At 31.7% G+C, this 15,572-nt stretch overlaps 1 protein-coding gene across 6 annotated transcripts in view; it reads left to right on the forward strand.

Moving 5' to 3' along the window:
• The window catches only part of KTN1 (kinectin 1), a 136,168-nt gene that overhangs the window by 85,405 nt on the left and 35,191 nt on the right, over nt 1–15,572 (forward strand). For 5 of the 6 annotated variants that reach the window (XR_012486485.1, XM_074290202.1, XM_074290204.1 and 2 more), the window contains exons 19-32: nt 149–183; nt 596–686; nt 1,402–1,470; nt 4,387–4,424; nt 5,414–5,504; nt 5,661–5,729; nt 7,155–7,192; nt 8,815–8,905; nt 9,289–9,357; nt 9,876–9,913; nt 11,061–11,151; nt 11,242–11,310; nt 13,481–13,518; nt 15,410–15,500. Coding sequence is in view for 5 of the 6 variants with exons in the window: in XM_074290202.1 (XP_074146303.1) it covers nt 149–183; nt 596–686; nt 1,402–1,470; nt 4,387–4,424; nt 5,414–5,504; nt 5,661–5,729; nt 7,155–7,192; nt 8,815–8,905; nt 9,289–9,357; nt 9,876–9,913; nt 11,061–11,151; nt 11,242–11,310; nt 13,481–13,518; nt 15,410–15,500 (918 nt within the window). In the remaining variant the exon portion in view is untranslated. The remainder of the gene's footprint in view (nt 1–148; nt 184–595; nt 687–1,401; nt 1,471–4,386; nt 4,425–5,413; nt 5,505–5,660; nt 5,730–7,154; nt 7,193–8,814; nt 8,906–9,288; nt 9,358–9,875; nt 9,914–11,060; nt 11,152–11,241; nt 11,311–13,480; nt 13,519–15,409; nt 15,501–15,572) is intronic. The other variant, XM_074290203.1, reaches the window with a different exon arrangement.

Consider the following 15,572-nt stretch of genomic DNA (forward strand, 5'->3'; position numbering starts at 1 on the left):
TTTTTATTAATGAATGAGCCTTTTAAGATTTGGTTTTGATTAGGATCATAGTTCTAGGGCTAGAAGGCCATCTAGTCCAACCCCTTCATTTTATATTTATAACCTCATATAAATTTAGTAAGAATGACCATTATTTGTGTCTTTTAAGGCTCATAAAGATGTTGTGGAACAAATGGAAAGAAGGTAAGAATTTTGAATTTTCTTTCTTTTGAAGCCATTTTTCTTAAATTTGAGGGTGCTAAGACCTTCAATTAGCTACATAAGAAATCTAGATGCTGCACTTATTATACGCAGTAGTGGAAGAGAGCAATGGTCCTTGAGGCCCCAGAAGTCATTAATACTTATGTAAGGGCTCAATCTTTTTTTCTCCCCAACAGATCAACTGTTTTATTTAGAATAATCACAGCTGAATTTCCTGAGTATATATCAACTGATGACACAGGAGAAGCAGCTCAAAAATGTCCTTGGATGAGCATGGGAAACTAGCCTAGAATTTAAAATTTGACCATGAATATTGAAAAATAGATGTTCTAAATGAGACTTACTGAGACTTTTATTTGTATGTAAAGAATGTCAAATGTGTTTAAATTTTTAGTATTCAAGAAAAGGATGAGAAATTAAAGACTGTAGAAGAACTACTTGAAACTGGTCTTATACAAGTGGCTAATAAAGAGGAAGAATTAAAGGTAAAATATATTTCACTATCTTATATAAAAGCTAGCTGTGATGAGACGATGAGACTTAATATGTTGTGCAAATGCTTTTCGTAGCTTATAAAATTTGTATTTTAGAATATTCAGAATGCCTTACAAAACTTGATTTTATTTGGTTTTTATTTCAGTGAAACTTAGATCTGTTGGAATAGCTTAAGTCATGAAATTGCTAATTTATTATCATGTAGAGTGTCAGTGGGATAAAAAGTGTGTAGAATGCAAAGTTCTTCTTTCTGAAAGTTATTGCCTGTTGAAATAGGAAGATTATTTTGAGAAATTTGAACTAAAGGTGGGATTTTAGTTATGTTTTGTGATATGTGTTGGTAGCCTTACCTAACTTAAGGTAGATTTAATGAAGAAAGGAAGCATCAAAATAAATATTTGAATAGAAAAAGAAATATGGCTTAGTGGTTGTAAGGTGGGTACTGTGGTATCATGGAATAAGGTATGGAAGTAGGTTAGAAGAACAATATGTAAAAAAGAAAGTTTCTATTTGAACTCCAGGAATGTGTACAAGATCAGGAAAAGAAATGTTGGTGATCCAGAAAGAAATGGTAAGATGTTATGGTATATGGGAACTGTCAAAGAAGCAGTTGAAAAATGAAAAAATAAAATAGAAGTGTAGGAAATAATTACTTGTATTGACATGATATGTTTAAAATGTTTTCTGATCTAATTTATTAAAAAGGTATTAAGAACAGAAAATTCATCCTTGAAAAATGAAGTTCAGAATTTAAAGGCTCAACAGACGTCTCAGGTAATACTTAAAATAGCTAAGGCATTGCAAATTTTACCTTGTATTTGAAGTATTAAAAAACTGTGTAGTATAGCGAGTAGATAGAGAAATTCAAGAAGACATGGGAAATCAAGTCCTGCTTCAGCTCTCCAAGTCTGTCAATTATTGATGAATTTCTTATCTGCTTTGCTGGAGCAAATTTTGTTCACAAGTGAATTATAGTTGTGGAATAGGTTCTCTTTGATTGTTTCTTCCCCATTATTATTCTATCCCTCCCTTCCTCCACCTCCCCCCCAAAAAAAGCATTTCAAAGAAGTAGTTTAGTTTAAATAAACCACTAAAATATTAGTTAATAGCAATCATAGTGAATTTTTGTACAAATAGTCTTTAGTACAAAATTGTCTTTTGTGACATGCTTTGGGAGGCTATAATTAGATACATTATTTTTAACCTATTGGTACTTTGGCTTTATTGGTAATTAACGATTATGATCATTTTATTGCATCAATACTCAAAAAACTTCTGTGGTTTCCTGTTGTTTACTAAATAAAGATTCAACTCCTTGGCCTGGCTATATTTGTATCCTGACTATATCCTGGCTTTGCATTTTGAGTTTAAACTACCTTTTCAGCTTATTTTTCATAATACTCATCTTTCTAAATTTTTTCCATCTACTGAATGGATCCTATACTTTCTGTTCCAGCTCTCTACAAGTTATTTTTTATATTCTTTTCTCATCCACTTCTTACCCTTAGTCTAAAGTCATTTTGCTTGTTATCTCCCTCAGTCATTCACAAAGTTTTTATCACCTATCCTGTGCATGGTACTATGTTAATTAAACATAATGAGTCAGTACCTGCCCTCAAAGAGTTTATATTCTATCTGGGTTGACAGTATGTGCATATAAAATAAAAAAGTAATAGATGAGAGAGGCATCTCATAAAACTTCATGTAGAAGGGAGTATTTGAGCTGAGTTTTGAAGAAAAGAAGAAATTCTAAGGTAGAGTTAAGGAGAGTTTTCATTCTAAGCATGGAATTTAACCAATGCAAAGTCATGGAGTTGGGAGGAAATATCTTGTGTGACTTAACAGCAAGAATACCAGTCTGATCACATTATAGAATCCAGGAAGTGAAGTAATATTGAATTAATGTTAATTAATGTGTAAAGGTTAATGTTGAAGGTTAAATGTTGTATTAATGTTAAGGTTAAAGTTAAAATAAGGTTGAAAAGGCTGCATTGCAAAGGACTTTTAAGTGTCAAACAGAAGTTTATATTTGAACCTTAAGGCAATAAAGGGTAATTTGAGTTTAAGAGAATAATGTAATTCTTTTTTTAAAAAATAAATTTTCAATATTTTATTTTCCAAATAAATGTAGATAGTTTGTTTTTGTAAGACAGTGCTGCAAATTTTTCTTCTTTCCCTTCCCTTCCCCTTCCCCAAGAAAGCAAGTAATCTGATATAGATTAAATACATGTAGTTCTTTTAAGCATGTTTGTGTATTTGTCAACATGATCATTCTGTTAGAAAAATCCCTTTAGCATCTACATGGAAGAAGAATTGGAGAGGAAGATATTGGAGACCAATTAGGAAGCTATTACAGTAGTCCAAGTGAAAGGTGATATGTAGATATGTAGGCTTGAACCAGAGTAGTAACTTTGTGAGTAGAAAGAAGGGGGCTGGTTTAATAGATATTGTAGTACTAGAAAAACTGAAACTTGATAGCTAATCAGATATGAAGTGTGAGGAGTTGAGAATAATGCTGAATTTGTGAACCTAAGTGACTGGAAGGATGACAGTGCTCCTAAAAGATAAGGGAAGTTTTGAAGAAGTGTGGGTTTTGAGAGAAAGAATTTTTTTTTTTTTTTTTTAGCTATTTTGAGTTTGATGCCTTGGAGACATGAGGTTTTTGTAATGTTTCTTGATTAGATAGAGGGAATAGGAGACTGGAATTCAAGAAACTAGAAGTCAGGGGTCATCTACAAAGAAATAACAAAACCATGATCTCTGATGAGGTTTTGTAGAGGATCTAGAGTGAGAAAGTGAAGGATAAAATCTTTCCTCGAGCACAGTCAAGTGAAAATATGTTATGAACTACAAAGGAGCTTGCAAAGGGATAGGAGAACAAAAAAGAGTGATAGCATGAATAAACCAAAAGGAAACTTTCTTGCATCTTCCAAAAGTTGGAAGTAATTCTTCCCTTCCATTCCCTCTGCCCCATATCATGGTGCTTTGGACTCTTATGTTTTTACTTGTGTACACACCCAAAGCTGTTTATTTTTTGTTTTAAATACTACATTTTTTAAAGTTATGTGTAACAACAATTTTTAACATTTTTAAATAACATTTTGAGTTTCAAATTCCTCCCTCCCACCCCCAATAGCTGCTAATACCTAGCCTGTAGTCATGGGTGTTTAAAAAGTTTGTAGCATTATTTGATCTACATGAAGTGAGATTAATTCAGGTACCTATTATTAGAAAATCTGAACATTCAATGGCAGTTATAACCTAGAGAATATCTGTGTAATCACATCAGAAGTTACTTCCTACTTCCTCTTCTACCCCCACTCTTTAGGTAAGATTAATTTGTGTCATCTTCTTATGTTACTTTTATATCGATAACCCTGGTATTTAAATAGTTAAAGAAACTTATGATAGACTGTGTTGTTGTGGCCAGAGCTCTCACTTGGATTTCAAAATTTACTTCCTGGGCCTTGTTGTAAATCCCTTTATGTCTTCAAGGTTCAGTTTCCTCATCTAATAAAATCTTTACAAGAATATTCATTTCATGATTCATTTTGTGTATTACAGATAGAATTGCTTCAAATAGAAGTTGGGGTATTTTTAATGGGAGTATTTCTTTATTTTTATTTATTACTCAGTCGTCATATAGGGGAAAACATGCCATATTTATCACTGTATCTTCTCCATTTCTAGGTATCTTTTGCAGCCATAGTTGAAGATCTTCAGAACATGTAAGTAATATTAATATGTGTTTTGGTTAATTAATATGTAATATAATTTGTATATACATATGTTCCTCAATGTTTTTCCTTCCCTTATTTTTCTTAAATCCACAAATATTTGAATAGTATTTGAATAGCTGCCACATGCAAAGTAACATGAAATTTGTAATGTCTCTTGATTAAATATACATATGCTTAAAAGTATATTCAAGTTTAACCTTGCTGTTAATGAAAATATATTTGTGTGAAGTCAGTGGCTAATGCTTTAAGTTTAATATTATTTTACATATATCCTATATTTGGTAGAATTATCAAACTTGGTTTGACACTAGAATTTTAAGTTATTCTTATTTCTAGAATAATAATATTCTTTGAAATCATCTGAGTTAAAGAGAAAACCACTTGAATGTTAGCTCTCACATATTCTCTAAAAGTTGTTGGTGCTGCTGGAGCATTAAGTTGTTCAAACTTTGACTCTCTTAAGAGAGTAGAATAGAAGAGTGTTCTTGCTCAGTAAACTAGGGTAGTGGTTCCCATTTAGTGGTTCAAGATGATGAGCTATAGGGTTTTAGTTAAAAATCTTTTAATAGCACTGTAAGCAGTATTATTTGTGTGCTAAATTTCCCTAGGGTTTCATAACACATCTTTGTTGTTCTTGAAAAAGGTATTCGAGGGATGAAAACCATTGGGAACCATTTCTCTAGGGCAATGTGTTTGTTATTATTATTCTTTTTTAAAGAGTTTTTGAAGCATCATCATCATTCTGGCCGTGATAATCTGCCTCTTCTTTTGGCCAGAACTGAAAAATATGGAGAGATGGATTTCTTCACTTTTTTCCCACTAGAAGGATTAACTGTCATGATTGTTGTAGATGTGCAGAAGAAATTTGGGCAGCTTATTAATGGGCAGCTTCTACTTGTGAATCCTGGGGAGGAGGGTGTGTGCATGTATGTATGTGTGTATGTTGGACTCAATACTCTGTTTCTTTTTTTTTTAAGAATCCATGAAAAAGATGGAAAGATAAAGTCTGCAGAACAGCTCATGGAAGCTGAACTTCTTAAAGTTGCTAACAAGGAGAAAACTGTTCAGGTATTAAGTAGGAGATAGTTGTTTTCCTAGTCTCAATTCACATCATTAACTTTCATTTGTTTGACCTTGCATTGTGTTTTATAATAGAAACTCAGTCCATTTTTGTCAACTTTTGTGTTTCCATTGTCCAATCTTGTCTGTTTTGTCATTGTAAAGGCTTTGAAACAGGAAATAGAGGCTCTGAAAGAAGAAGTAGGAAATATCCAGCTTGAAAAGGCTCAACAGGTAAAAATGCTCAGAGCCAGAGCATGATAGATTTTTAGGGTGGTGGTGATGATTTTTTTTTCTGCTACGCAAGAAAATTTAGTTTCATTAATATGTATAGGTCTTCTGACCACAATCATATGTTGAAGGATCATGAAAAGAATTCTTCTGCTTTGCTGTTAGTTTGTCACCTTTTAAAATTTAGGTAATTAAATTCATTTTTTCAGTATTTTGTTTACTTTCATATTTTTTCTTTTACAGACTATAGATGAATTTATAGATAATTTCACTTTGTGGTTCCCCTGCTTTTAAAAATACAACATAGTCATAACAAAGTTTGAGCTTCCTTTTTCTATAGACAAGTGGTGAAAGGTTATGAAAGAATTCTTGATTCCCTGCCTCCTTTAAGGAATTTATAATCTTAAGTAGGAAGAAAAAAAAAGAAATAGCAAACAAAAAGCAAAGCAATAGAATATCATTTAAAAATGTCAGTAATAGGGGCAGCTAGGTGGCGCAGTGAATAGAGCACCAGCCCTGAATTCTGGAGGACCCGAGTTCAAATCTGGTCTCATCACTTCCTAGCTGTGTGACCCTGGGCAAGTCACTTAACCCTAGCCTCAAGAAAAAATAAATGTCAGTAATGATCTAGGTCTCTGGAAATTGATGGGTTTTAATCTGGGATACCTTCATGGGAAGAAAATAATGGTATGATCGTGTTGAAGAGGATCCATGGAAAGGAGAGAAAAGAAGTTATTAATGACCTGTATGGCATGATAGGAGGGTGAGAAGATGCTAAGAGGGTTATTTTGGGTTATTTTGAGGGCAATATTAGGGGAGGAAAGTGTACTGTACAGGAAAGCGTCCTGAACTAAGGAGTCAGGTAACATTTTTATTAGTTTTAATTAATTGGTGAAATATTTGGACCAAATTATATTCTTTCTGCACCATGATCTTAAAATAAAGAATGATCTTGAGATTCGTTTCTAGGATTAGTAGTTTATAATTTTGTTGTTTGGCTTTGAGGTATAGATAGAGAACAATTCCAATATTAAGGAGGAGTATTAAAAATATCTTCTGTTTTTCACAGTTACCAAATTTTTGGAGTGAGTTGCTTTTATTACTGAGGATTGTGAGTTGTTTGTAGTCAGCTGCCTTCTTTAATTGTGATAATAGTTATTATTATAATACTGGTTTTGGGAAGGAGAAAGCGCGCCTGCTTAGGGATGAATTGTTCAAAGTGTTCCATCCAAAAAGGAACCTCAAGTAAAAACCTCAAGTAAATTGTTTTGGAATGGAAAATATGAAGAACAACAATATGAAATAAAACTGGAAAACTAGGTGGGGGTTAAATTGTCGTCCAGTCACAGTTATAGCTTAGTAATATACTAGATATATTAAATCCATTAATGATTTGCCCTGGTTTTGAATTCTTTTCTTTTTTTAAAGGTATTAGTTGCTTCTCAAATTCAAGAACTTCAAAATTTGTAAGTATCACTTTCTTAATTTTCATTGTGTGTGTTCTCAAAATAGATATTGCTATGTTGAAAATTTCTAGTGGGTTTACAATACCTGGCTGATTAAACTTTTATAGGTGCATGACCCACTTTAAATTTGATATTTAAGAGATATTTTGTATGACAAATTGTTGTCTTTGATTTTTTTGTTTTTTTGTTTGGCATTCAAGCTGAACCACATTTTTATATGTGGTTCATATAAGTAACCTATAGGAAACAAATTCTGTGCTTCATTTTCACTTATTATAATAGGATTACCAATCCTGATAGTGATTTTATTTTTAATGCAACATTTTCCTTTTAGATCTGGGTGGAAGCTTATTGGTGAAACCAGACTATCTTATTTTTTTTTGTCAAGCTATATCGTATATTGTAACTATTACTTCTTTAAAATGCAGAGTTAAAAAAAAACACTCTTATTTTAAAATACAGTATTGGTCTACATCCAACAAATAAGTATCTACTAAGACATGTAATACATTGTCTGTAGACTTCAAGTGTACATAGACAAAAATAAAACTGTTTCTAACCTTAAACTTATGATTTGTTATGTGGGGGAGTGGAAGAAGAGATGTAATACAGTTTGTTCATTAGTAAATACAAGTTATATATGAAGTAACTTTCTGTGGAAAAGGATGCTTATATTTGTAATGATCAGAAAAAAAGCCTCAGCTGGCAACTGAGCTGTCCTTTGAAAAAAGCCAAACCTCAGAGGCAGAAGTAAGGAGACTGTTCTAGACATCTGAGGGGCTGGGACATGGAGGACCCTTTTGGAAAGACAGAAACAGTAACTAAAATGTCTTGTGTATGGAATATCAAGTAAATTGTTTTGGAATGGAAAATATGAAGAACAACAATATGAAATAAAACTGGAAAATTAGGTGGGGACTAAATTGTCGTCCAGGTAAAAGGTGATGAGAACCTGTATAGAGTGGACCCAGTATGAATAGTGAGAAAGATGGATATGAGATATTGTAGAGATATAATTGATGAGACATAACAAATTGGATGTGGCAGTTGAGAGAGATTGTGGGCTTGATTGCCTGAAAGAATAGCACATCCTTCATCAATAGAAGTAGAAGTTTTTTTGGGAAATGAAAGCTACTTTTTGGACATATTAGTTTGAAATTCTTTTATTACATCCTGGGGAGAAATGTCCAAAAGTCAGTTGATAATACAAGACTGGAGTTTAAGAGAGAGAATAGGACTGGATAAACAATGCAAAATAACTAGATAAAAATTTTTAATATTTCTTTAGAATAAAATAAAATGTTATCTTCATTTTTGTTCTGTTTTCCTTTGCCATCACCATTTTCATTATTTTCTTTCTATTTAGAATGTGAAAAATAAACTGTACTGAGATTTGAGGGGAAAAGGCATGGCTTTCATTTGGATATATATATTATCTCTAACATACCTAATTAGTAACACTTTTATAAATAAAATCTCAAATTTAAATTTTATTTTGAAACATTTTTGAATGAGAAAACACTGGGAAAAATATTACTAAGTCCTTGGAATACAAATTGATTTTTAAAAAACCAAACACGTTTCAACATTTTATCTGTAGTTCTTGTCAATTTGTTATACAGATTGAAAGGGAAAGAAGAACAGGAGAATACCTTGAAGGCTGTATTAGAAGAGAAAGAAAAAGATCTTGTTAACCAAGGAAATTTGTTACAGGTGAGAAATTTCAAAATAAATACACTATACACATTCTGGGGCATGAATAAGAATTCTTCATTCCAGTCTTACTTTGAAGCCTCATTGTGCTATAAAAGTGCCCCCCTGATGGCTATGGGACACAGGTCTGCAGGTTTCTTACCAGTATAGAAAGAGTTCAAGTGTGGAATTGGGGACATTTGAATAAAAATGAGCTCAGCTAAGTTCCAGAATCTTCACCATCCTATCATGAATTCTTAGCTATATTAAATCAAGAAGAAAATCTATTAAGATTTTTGATGGTTTACTATCTGCATCTGTAGAGGACACTGATCTAATTGTAGATATATTGAAATTGAAGAATCAAAATACCAGCTAAATTTATCTTTACTCTTATATCTAAGGACCTTCAAAATGAAAATGCAGCTTTAAAGGCACATGTTCAGGAAATAGCACAACAGAAATTACAGCAGGTATGTCATGAATTACACTTGGGGATTGTGTATGGATTTAATTAATTTGTTGAATTGGATAACAAAATGGCAAATGTCTCTTGCTTAACTTTATTTTTAGGTAAATTGTGTTCTGTTCAGTGAAACTTTCTGTTTACAGAAAACTTTTTTGTTTTGTTTTAGCCACCAAAAAATTTAAAGCCAGATATTTGGCCAGTTATTATAATTTTCTCAACTCTTATAACTGAATGAATCTATTCATAAATTTTGTACTTTTATCTTTATTTATCTTGCCTTGAACAGTTTTAATCTGTCAATGGCCTTATATCCTTCTGGGAAGGGAGAATTATTCATCTTAAATTCAGAAATTAAATGAGATATCTCTTTTTTTTGTAATATGTCATGGAGGATGTTGAAAAGTAAGTCTATATTCACTTTGAACTTTATGAAGGTAAATTGTATTTTATTTGAGTATATAGTATTTTTCCAATAAATAATTAATTTTTGATGTGATACAAAAATATGAATTTTTTTCTTAGGCATCTTCAGAATCACAAATTCAGGAACTTGAGAATATGTGAGTATTTATTTAGCAATAGGCATGTATAGCCAGTACCTTTAAATGCATTTTTTAACTTCTCTTGAGTTTGTCTATAAATAAAAAATGTGATTTTTTTTTTTTTTTTTTTCAAAACCAAAAATTTTGACTTTTAGTCATTCAAGTTGTTATCCAAGGGCAAGTGAGCACAGTAAGATTCATTGTAAAGCAGATAGATGGATTGTTTATGAATATCTAGAGGCATTTCTCCCTTTTCTTTCTTTTTCTTATATGGTTCTCTGCATGCTTAGCACAGTTTTAAAAATGTAAATGAGTAAATAAAATATTAAATCCTTACTATGTGCAAAACATTCTTCTAAGTGCTGAGGATTGAAATAAAAAAGTAAGATAGTTCCTGCTCTCAAGAAGCCCATCTTCTAACAATTGTACATGTAAGATTTCCTTTGCAAGTCAGATGGAAATCATGGTTCTTAGAGCACAATGGCAGTATAGATGATAAATGACTCTTTTCTAATATAATTTTCAATAAGAAAATAATTATCAGTTTCTGAAGTTGAACCATTTGACGTTGGCAACAAGAACTTTCTTTTGGGGTGTCTTCAAGGAGATGGTGATTAAATTCTACTGAGTCTTATTGAAGTAAGATTCAGTAAAGCTGAATGAATTCAGCTTTAATAAAATCTTTTTACTTTAATTGTCAGATATCTGAAGGACATTAAATAACATTTTATTAATTGATGCATTATTTATGAGTGCTTATATTGCTTATATATGCAAATGTGTATTTATGTATATAACTTTTTATAGTATGATTTGAAACAGTGGTTGCTATTGTTCAGAACAATTATGATTGAGAAGTCCTTTTTAATTAAAATTAGTTGTTATCATTATTTTTATAAGTATTAAGCATCAAATAAACAGTAGCAACAATTACAAAACATAGTTTGAGTGATCTAGGATAATGAAATGTAAATTTAAACTAAAGAAGGTAGCTGTAGGACAAGTTTGAGGGGTATTCAATGTGTTTATGAAAGGAAAGCTGCAGGTATTTTTTATGTTGTGCCTATTTTAGATTAAGACATATATATATATACATACATATATTTGTGTGTGTGTGTGTGTGTGATAGATGAATTTAAGGATTAAAATTTTTTTTTTCTTCTAGCTTAAAGGCAAAGGAAGATCAAATGAAGTTAATGGAAACTATTTTAAAAGAAAAAGAGAGAGATCTTTGTTGCAAAGGGAAACTACTACAGGTAAATAGATAGGTGATTGGGTTAGTGAATTTCTATTTATGTGGAATTTAATATAAATCAACAAGTGGTTTATTGTCTCAATTTTAATAGGATGTGCAAGATGAAAATAAACTGTTTAAATCTCAACTTGAGGCACTTCAACAGCAGAACTACCAACAGGTACTGTCATATCTTAATTTTTTTAGTTTTATATAATCTTTAAGCTGGAAACCTAGTCATTTCCAAATTTTATGAAGTGATAGCCCATTTTTATTTTTAAAATTTATTTTATTTCTCACATGCATTTTCTGAAATCATTAATAAAAGCAATTTTCCTAGTGTTTAATCAGATAAAATAAAGTTAGCGCAATTTTTGTAACACAGATGTCAGTCTTATAAAAATAAATGTAAATTGTGGCCATACTATACCCAGGTGTACACTCATGGTGTTATAGACTTAGAGTAGAAGAGACCTGCAAGGTTTATCTAGTCCACTCTCCTCATTTTACATTTGAGGAAATTGAGGCAAGGAGATGATGAGACTTGCCCAACGTTGGCAGGTAGAGCAGAGTCAATGTTGAAGTTTTGGTCCTTTGGCTTCAGTCTCAGCACTCCTTCCATTGTCCACAATGCCCTTCAAAGATAAACAAGAAAATACACTAGTGCCTTGTAAACTCAACAGATGTATAAACTTCTGTGAGGAAACCTGTGAGATACTTGGGACCCAAGGGTTGGAGAATGGCATGGGATTATTGTCCCACTTCTTATTGGTAGGCTTAAATAGAGCTTCAGCAGTACCTGGCTATGGGAACACTCCAAGGATATATGAGAGGGTAGCACATGCTATACTGGCGTTGGAGGGGGCCAAAGAGCTTTATCACCACAGTGTATGACTGCTACACTGTTACTTTGGGGCTGCACTATACTCCATTTATAGAGAAATTAGTAAGTGGCTGAGGGAGGGGAAGTGACTTATACCTTGGCACAGAGCCTTAGAAGACATTCTTCAGAGCTTTCATGAAAACTTAGCTCCTAGCTCCAAGTCTATGACTTCTTCAGTTATACCCTGATTCTGGAAGCTAGTTCTTTGTACAAAGTAGTTTAATAACATTGAAAATTTGGAGGTTTTCATGGCAGTGGCTCTCATACTTGTCTCATTCCTTCTCAACTTCCTTTGCTAGTTTATCATGCACATTATATTTTGGGCAGACCCTTAGGCTCTGTTCTGAACCCTCTTGTTTTCTTAATTGATTCTTTAGTATAAATTATATAATTAGTATAAAATTCTTTAGTATAATTTAGTATAATTGGCTCCAGTAGATTTGAATAACTTCTCTCCCCCCCCCCCCCAGGCTGGGGTTAAGTGACTTGCCCAGGGTCACACAGCTAGGAAGTGTTAAGTGTCTGAGATCAGATTTGAACTCAGGTCCTCCTGAATTCAGGGCTGGTGCTCTATCCACTGCGCCACCTAGCTGCCCCTGAATAACATTTTAATATAGATTATTCTCTAATTTTATTCTTTCCACAAGTTAGTTATTGGCAGTTTCAGAACTTTACTGTCCTTTAGTTATCTCCAAAGCAGCATGCCCAAAAGAAAATTTATTATTTTCTTCAGTATATATAATTTATTATATTTCCCCCCAGACTTCAGGTTTGAAATTTTTGGTTCATCCATTTCCTTCTTTATTTTTTCTTACCCCACATATTCTATCTGTTGAAAAGACTTTTTGATTCTAATTCTACATCTTTTCTCTTAACTCTTCCTTTTCTCTACTTGTAAGTAGAGTAAGTAACTTCCACCCTAATTCAGGTCTTCAACACCCCTGAGTCAGTGGATCACTGTCCAATTTCTTCATTCATTCATATAGACACCCTGTCTACCAAATCAGATCAAAATTCCCTTCTACTTTAGGTAGTTTTCCTTCACCATTAAATAATTCATAACCTTGTGGCCAACATTCTTATACTTTTAGCTTTTTCTTGGCATTTAATATTCTATCATTGGTATAGATGGTTGTTATATGTTGTTACCATAAGTTTAGGTTGTAAACTTCATTTTTAAAACAAATGATGTAGAAGAAACAAGTGAGGGAGGAAGATGAGTTTTAATTTTATCTTGGAGTGAGAAATCTCTTCCTCTTACTTTGACCATAGAAACATGCTGGTATTAAGATTCTAAGAATCTTAATATTGTATTAATATTTATATTATATAATATTAATATTGTATCTTAATATTTGTATTTGGAAATACAAATGAATTGCATGTGTGACACTTTTGTAAAATATGAGATGCTAAATATCATCCAGAAAACATTGTTTTTAAAATAAAATTTAAAACTATTTTGTAGATATCTTCTGTACCCCCACATGAAGAATTGTTAAAAATGTAAGTAAAAATTTTTACTATTTGGTGTTTCCCTCATTCAATGTTTTTATGCTCTTTTGTGCTACAGGGTTCCGAGATACTCAGTTCTGTGCATTTTGCAAACCTATTATATAAAATAATATTCTCTTCTTTCACTTCCTTGTATTCTATGGATGCACTGAACTACCAGCACTAGAATGTATTTCTGGCTACTGAAGGGGAACAGTGGTAGTTGATTTCCTCAAATTTTCTGTTTGTATTTTTGAATCATATTTTTATACATTATTTCTTTTTTGATCTTATTTTTATTGGTATATTTTGTTTTTTACATTATCTTCATTTCTAATATGTTCTTATCCTCTTCCTACCTAATGATCCATCCCTTGTAACAATGGCTAACAAAAAAAGTGAAAGAAAAAGCACTTCAGTAAAATCAACACATTATTTTTATCTGGAAGTTTATCTAGTTTTATTTATTTATCAATAATATGTTCAGTTTTTTAGCATTTACAGTCCTTCAAACCAAACAACAAAGCCATTCTTTGAAGACAAATTTGAAAATACTGGCCATCCATCTAAATCTATTCTAATATCTAATTATCCCTTTTCTATTCCTGTGTTTACTTAGGATGAATTGTATAAATCATCAATCTGAGCTAGATTCTGGGTTTTACTATCTTTTTTGGCTTATGTCATTTGGAAAGGGAGAGGTAATTAAATGTTTTGGCTTAGTTGGCCTTTCCTGGAAGCAATTTCAGTTTCCTTTTTCTTTTAGTTTTTATATGGCTACATTCAATTTCTCTTTTTTTAAATTGAATGAGCAGCTCAGTTTATATCAAATAAGGTAATATATCTACCTGACTATTGTGTCAAAGTTAAATAAATAGAAATTATTTTAAAAGATTAAAAATTATTTTAAAAGTTAAAATACAATTTTTTTCCCTTTAAATGAATGTTATGGGAGTTTAGAAATTAAAATTGGGAATAATAATCCACAGAGGGAATAAATAATTTTCCAGAAATTAACCAAAAATTGACTAAGGTTTTAGCATGAGGAAAGAGTTAGTTGTATTTTTGGCCTTCCCTCTAACTAATAATTTTTTTTCAGTGTAAATTAACTAAGATTGGAACATATATACACAGTCTCCTTTTTCTTTGTCCTTGTTATTGTCTTCCTTCTTGCATTGTTCTTTAGTAAAATGTAGAAGATGGATTATAAGAAATTGAATTTGACTAAGAAAAAATGTGGGGCATATAAAAATATGAAAGAAAAAGAGATAAGTTAGTGTCATACTACTTTTCAGCATAAAGTTTTCAGAAAAAAGAGGATTTCCATTTTCAAATTAGGCTGCAAATAATTTTAATTCATATCTTTGAAAATATATGCTTTCTATTACTACTACAACCATCATCTGACATTTATATAGTGCTTTGAGGTTTGCAAAGTATGACGCCACTTTTATTATCACTCTTCCCATCTCACCTTCTTACACCCTAACCACTTTGAAGTTAATACTGTTAATTCCATTTTATATACTAAGATACCCAGGCTGAGGGGTGGAGTGACTGAATCATTGATCATGTAGCAGTAAATGGCAGAAGTATTATTTGAATTTCTTTTCCTAACTCCAGACCCAGTATTAATTACATTTAGCTTAAATGAAAATGGCATCAGTCACAATTACCTCATCAGATCTCTGGATAGGGGATTTTCATCTCAACATAAGCAGCAAATTTTTGGCACTTGAAAAATTGTAAAAATTTCCTTTAATCCATGTTTACAAATTAGTTTAATTTTAAGGCAGGCTTATTTTTTAATAATGTGGTGCTGGTTGTTTAAGATGTTTACTGGTGAACTGTTTGAGAGTATGTATGCTGCTTTTCATTTGGTCATTTACTCATTACTGTTTAGGATTTCAGTGAAAGAAAAAGAAGTTACTGGTCTTCATGGTGAACTAGATGCCCTGAAAAATGCAGTTGAACAACAAAGAAAGAAAAATAATGTAAGTACGTGTCTTTTTAAAGAAGTTTTTTCTGTACTTCAGTTCTGAAGTACCTTTATTTATTTATTTTTA

The sequence above is a fragment of the Sminthopsis crassicaudata genome, chromosome 2 (genome assembly GCF_048593235.1).
Source record: "Sminthopsis crassicaudata isolate SCR6 chromosome 2, ASM4859323v1, whole genome shotgun sequence".
Lineage (NCBI taxonomy): Eukaryota > Metazoa > Chordata > Mammalia > Dasyuromorphia > Dasyuridae > Sminthopsis > Sminthopsis crassicaudata.